Source organism: Enhydra lutris, unplaced genomic scaffold (genome assembly GCF_002288905.1).
Source record: "Enhydra lutris kenyoni isolate GAN:26980312 unplaced genomic scaffold, ASM228890v2 scaffoldscaffold27, whole genome shotgun sequence".
NCBI lineage: Eukaryota > Metazoa > Chordata > Mammalia > Carnivora > Mustelidae > Enhydra > Enhydra lutris.
Genome location: NW_019154111.1, coordinates 27,968,109 through 27,974,108, shown reverse-complemented (window position 1 = coordinate 27,974,108; position 6,000 = coordinate 27,968,109). Strand labels below are relative to the sequence as shown.

At 38.5% G+C, this 6,000-nt stretch overlaps 1 protein-coding gene across 1 annotated transcript in view; it reads right to left on the bottom strand.

The window, feature by feature from the left end:
• Positions 1-5,699: 5,699 nt before the first annotated feature.
• The window catches only part of LOC111151991 (dedicator of cytokinesis protein 4), a gene marked incomplete at its 3' end in the record, with an annotated part of 345,451 nt that continues 345,150 nt past the window's right edge, over positions 5,700-6,000 (bottom strand). Inside the window, exon 26 of the mRNA XM_022510243.1 lies at positions 5,700-5,832. Within this exon, the coding sequence (XP_022365951.1) occupies positions 5,700-5,832 (133 nt within the window). The remainder of the gene's footprint in view (positions 5,833-6,000) is intronic.

Genomic DNA, 6,000 nt, shown 5'->3' with positions numbered 1-6,000 from the left:
TCTGTTGACATTGTGACTCAAACCACTCGCACAGAGCCCCTGAGGACCTAGGAGAAGCATGCTGCTCAAAATGCCAGAAGCCACTCCAACAGTAACTGGAGACATCCTGATTCTTCAAGCAAGAATGGAGTTAAAACACCAATAACCTTAATAGATATGGGAACTCTGTACTTTTAAAATTTGTTTTCATTTAGAAAACCACTGTGAAATGCTAGGCCAAATCTTTCTTTGAATTGATAGGAAGAAAGAAAAAAGCAGTGATGCTAGAGATAAACAACAAAAATATTTATCAGAATATTTCAGGGTGCCTGGGTTGCTCAGTCCGTTAAGCAGCTGCCTTCAGCTCAGGTCATGATCTCAGGGTCCTGGGATCAAGCTCCGCTTCTGGCTCTCTGCTCAGCAGGGAGGGAGCCTGCTTCCCCCTCCCTCTCTGCCTGCCTCTCTGCCTACTTGTGATCTCTCTCTCTGTCAAATAAATAAATAAAATCTTTAAAAAAAAAAAAAAGAATATTTCAATGTATAATATGTCAGTACCAAGGAAGATTTAAAATGCATATATCCCGTGATCCAATAGTTTGATTTCCAGGAATTCATTCTACAGCAATAAGGGCCCAAGTCCACAGAGACGTGTGTCACAATGTTCCCTGCTGTAACCTTCTCTTGGCAAATATCAGAAAGATCCTGAATGCCCAGCAAAATGGGAATGATTAAATTATTAGCATCCATGTAGTACGATTCAGAGCAATAAATGATACACTGAGCTCTACAATATTCATGCCATATTATTGTGTGAAAAAGTGCAACTAATACAAATAGTAGGATTCCATTAAAAATATGTGTGAATATATATATATCAGAAAAAATATTATGTGAGGATATAGCCTTATGTGTTAACAGTAGCTACATCTGGAGATGAGAATACACGTGCGTGGAAGGGAGGGGGACATACTTTATCACTTTTAACCAGTAGGTAAGATGGGGGTTTTGGTGTCTAAAATTTTCCATTAAATACCACTTTACTAAGCTGCACGTTTCCTTACATACAATTCCCTTATATATATTCCATTTCCAACCTAAAGGTAGATACAAAACCCCCAAATAACTCTCCTTCCATTAATTTGGGCTTTTATTCCCACTTCATGACTGGAACTGCCTTATTACTTTTTAAGGAGTTGATAAATGAAATTTTATGCAATTTGATGGCAAAGATCTTGGTTGAGCAAACTTCATTAAAGTTTAAGAAAAAGCTGAGTTTAGCTGCCTGAGCAAAAGAGCTCCGAAGTTAATAGAATTCCAGGCCCTCTCAGTTACTTCCTTGCAGGGGTGGAAGGTGCTTGGGGCAGGTTAGCGGGGAGTAAAATGAGGCACGGCAGGAAAAGCGTTGAGCACTGCATGGCCCATGGCAGTGCGGGTAGGGGTGAGGGTGAGGAGGTATTCTAAGACTGCCATTGTTGTTTTTATACATCCCACTCATTTATAACCTAATGATTTAGATGCTCTTAATAACATTAAAGCATTAAGAGAGATTGTTTTATTAGTCTTGATATCCCTAACGTCTAGCCAAGGTGCTCAATAGATATCTATTGAATCATGTAATTGACATTTTTAATGAAATCATAATGGTGCCTACCTCAGGGGGTTGAGGATTAAATGAGTTAATATGAATCAGTCTTTTAGAACAGTACTTTGCATGTATTGTTTTATAGAATTGTGTGCTGTTAGAAGTCCTCAGTTTCTTTACTACCAGAGTAAAATCTCAAGGTATTCTAAAAATTCTGGTTTCATAATCCATTCGGCAGCAAAACCTGACTTGAATTAGTTTTCATTTAATCCCATTTAGAATGAATATTTTTTAACTGCAGAAATATTGAGATGTTTAATTATAGTGGCTATCCCAAATCCTACTAGAGGTCCTATACCATATACAGTATGTAAACATTATCTTCCTGAAATGTCAAAGCTTCTCATTTCTAAAATAATGTTATTAAGGACTTTGCATAAGGGACAGTGGACTGGTGTTACTCTTTTTTTTTTTTTTTTTTTTTATTTTTTTTTTTTTTTTTGGTGTTACTCTTCTTTGAAAGATCCTGTAATGTAGCTTTCAGTAGCATAAACAGGGGTATTTGGCTTTTAAGAAAAAGGAGACTAAGAAAAATGGATCTGTTAAAAGGTGACTTCTGAACTTTTAAAATACAGATTAAAATCTGATGACTAATTAGCCGTTAATAAAATAAGTGACCTTTAGCTTGCCTTCCCCCCAGTTACTCCACTTCCATTCTTACACGGGAAAGTGATCTTCCTTGTCAAGGCTACTTCTGTCCCCTCCTGCTGCCTTCTCAGGGAACCTTCCTACCTCGTGCACTTCTTCCTTGCACCTTCAGCTTCTCCTCTACCAGCTCTAATTGTTGCTATTTACACATGCTTATGTCTCCTCCAGCATAAATATTCCTATGATATCCAAAGTTCTCCTTTAGTAGACACGTTATCCTCCTTTTCTTGGAACATGGTATTAAGTTTACTGCGGCTTTTTCTCTTTTTACTCCTCAATTCATGACAGCTTGGCTTCTATCCTCACCAATGCACTGAAATTGCTCATCGAGTTCATCGACAATATTAAAGGACCCTTTTAGGATCTTACCACACCTCCTTGCAGCAGCTCCTTGATGCTTGGATTCTATTCAGATCCCTTCAATTACATACTCTACACTCTCCTTGAATGATCACATTTATTACCAAAGATGTCAATGACAATTTCCAAATCTACATCTGCAGTCCAGCTTTCTCTCCTAAACTTTAGACACTGTCTATGAGACATGACCATTTTGATGTCTCTCAAGTGACCAAACTCTAGCTGAAACCAGATTTATGCTTGCTCCCTAACCTGTACACCCACACCTCCGGGGTTCCCCTTGCAGTGAATGGCACCAACAACTGGCCAGTTTTTGTTTTTTTTTTTTTAAAGATTTTATTTATTTATTTGACAGAGATCACAAGTAGGCAGAGAGGCAGGGAGAGAGAGAGAGAGAGAGGAGGAAGCAGGCACCCTGCTGAGCAGAGAGCCCGATGCGGGGCTCAATCCCAGGACCCTGAGATCATGAACCGAGCCGAAGGCGGAGGCCCAACCCACTGAGCCACCCAGGCGCCCCAACTGGCCAGTTGTTAAAGAGCCTGGGAGTCATCTTCAACTCTTATCTCTCCACCTCTTTTATAAATTGAGTGACCAGCACTTGCCAATTCAACTTCCTAAATGTCCCTAGAATCTACTACCATCATGATCATCTCACTTTCAGGCCATAGTCATTTTTAGTACAGAATGCATCAGATCCTTTATATGGTTCTGCCTCCCGTTTGATCTTGGCTAATTCATTTTCAATAGTGCAACCAGCAGGTTTTTCTTAACTCAAATGGGACCACGGCTCTCCCTTCTTCCTTAAAACCATCTATAACTTCCAAATGTCCTTAAAATAAAGCCCACACACAGCCTTGTGTCTTACAACTCTCTTCTTCATACTTTATATTCTATCAAACATTCAAATTTTTTTAATTAACATATAATGTATTATTAGCCCCAGGGGTACAGGTCTGTGAATCGCCAGGTTTACACACTTCACAGCACTCACCATATCGCATACCCTCCCCAATGTCCATATCCCCACCCTCCTCTCCCTACACCTCTCCCCCCGACCCCCTTCAGTTTGTTTTGTGAGATTAAGAGTCTCTTATGGTTTCAACAAATGTTTCTCAAGTGCCTACAATGGTGGTGAGCATGTTCTGGGATCTGAGGATACAGCAGTGAACCAACAAAAGCTTCACACGCCAAGGAGCTTATAATCTAGTAGTTAGGGGTTGGGGATTCATATAAACAAATAAAACTAAAACATTCTGGGTTCCAGTAACTGTTATAAAGGTGGCATAGAGAGTGCTTTGTCAGTTAGCACATCCTGGTATCATTTTAGCTGAGAGATCTAAATGTCCTAGACAAAGGTAAGTCCAGAACATGCCTACTCGTCTCTTAGTTCTCAGCTGAGACCTCCCTTGGGGACTTTTCCTGCTGTCACGAGTTTGGGTTGGCAGCAATTCCCAATGCTCTCAAGCACCACGTGCTTTCCCTGGGAGTTCGCCACCTGCGGGGTCAATGCCCATTACCTGTCTGATTTCTCCCCCTATAGGGACTGGACAATTTGTACCTGGTTACATAACAAAACCAGTAGTTGCCTGAATTTCTCAATCGATATTGCTTAAAGAACAGATGAAGTAATTAAGAGCATTCAATAATTTTCCTGGCCTGAAGGCCCAGTTAATTTTGAAGTGGGAAATGGTGAAAAGGTATGGGCTGACTGAAAAGAGAAAAGGCCACATAAAACACTTTTTATTCATGACTTCCATTTGCTTTATTATTATTAACATGCATAATAAGGCATAAAACTCAAGACCTAGATTAATTATGATTTTCAATGTGTGCTCCTCTGCTATTGTTTTATTCCCAGGCTCTGTAAAAATAAGTAGTAGCTTTTCCTATGGGAAATTTTAAAACATGAAGTCAAGACTTCTTACGTAAAACCTAATAGTTCCTTACCTGTTTTAAATATTCAACTTCTGAAGTTAATGACTGTACAATTATCTTCCTTTTTAACCACATGAATTTCTGTGCATAGAGTGGGCGCTTTCTAAGGCCTTTTATCTGTTTTTAATTCTAAACTCAAGATTGAAAATAAACATGTAAAACGTTTTTTTAGGCATGGGTTTATGCCAACTGACTTTCTGCTCGAGAGAGTACATCTGCCCAAACCTTTTCTTTGTTTCATGATTCAGCTTGCCAACTGTTCCAATGTAACTTTGAAAGATGATTCTAAGGTCATGCAACATCTTCCAGATCAAAGATAAGTGATCCCTGTGCATGATCTGTACTAAAAAACATCTACAGGTCTTCCTCTGAGGTGCTATGAAGGCTTCCAGTCACGCAAATGTCGCAGTGTGACTGTTCCTCCTGTCCTATAATTCTCCCCCACCGCTATGTTAAGTATCCCTTCCATTACAATGGTGTACCTATGAAGGTATCTGGAAAACTCAAGAGATGGAAGAGAAATAAAAGTAAATGATGACAGGTCATTCTTCCAACTGAGGACAATCAACTTCTAAGGTTTTAGTGAACACTGTGAAGGAAGCACTGGAGCTCCCTAAATCTCAGGAAAGATCAAATTTTTATAAACCTGGCATCAAATATTTTCTATTTAATGTCAGCCCGTCACACTAGCACAGCATATTGATTGGACTGTAGCTGACAGAGAATATCAAACACAACCCTGCTTCTCCAGTCAGAACATTGTAGCCACAAGTCCTCATTGTGGTTTTAGAGGGATGAAATCCGCTAATATATTTATATATTCGCCCTTATCTCCTTTAAAGGCAATATTTCCAAGTCCACCTAACTAGAGTTAGCCTATTTGCTTTTGTCTCATTAAGTCTGTGATTCTGTTTTAGTTTATTGGATTTTGCTGACAGGTATTTCAAATCCTTTGTCTTTGTATAAAATAAAAGTTAATTGCTTTGCTTGAGTAGTTGAAATCTTAATGAGCCAATATAGATAGTCAGACAAGTGGATGAACGGGAGAAAAAACAGCTTAGAATTTAACACAAACAGGTAAAACAACTGTCAGGGAACTATCTTAACAATAATGAATGAGAACAAAGAAAGCTACAAAGACATAGGAAATTTTTTAAAAAGTCACTTACCCTTAATTCTTCCTTTGTATTGAAACTATCAAGAAGTTGTTGATAATGTCTATCTGTCATTTGTCGTAATAAGGACAGGAGACAAGCAACAAACTCCCCCTAATTAAAAAAAAAAAAGCATATTTTTTATTAAGAGTAAAAATGAAATGAACATCAATAACTTACTTTGAATTGCCCTCAAATAGAACACTGAAAAAAAAACCACTATGATTTAAGTCACTCTAGGAAGTCTTTTAAATCTAAAGTAACCATAATATTATAGTCAAA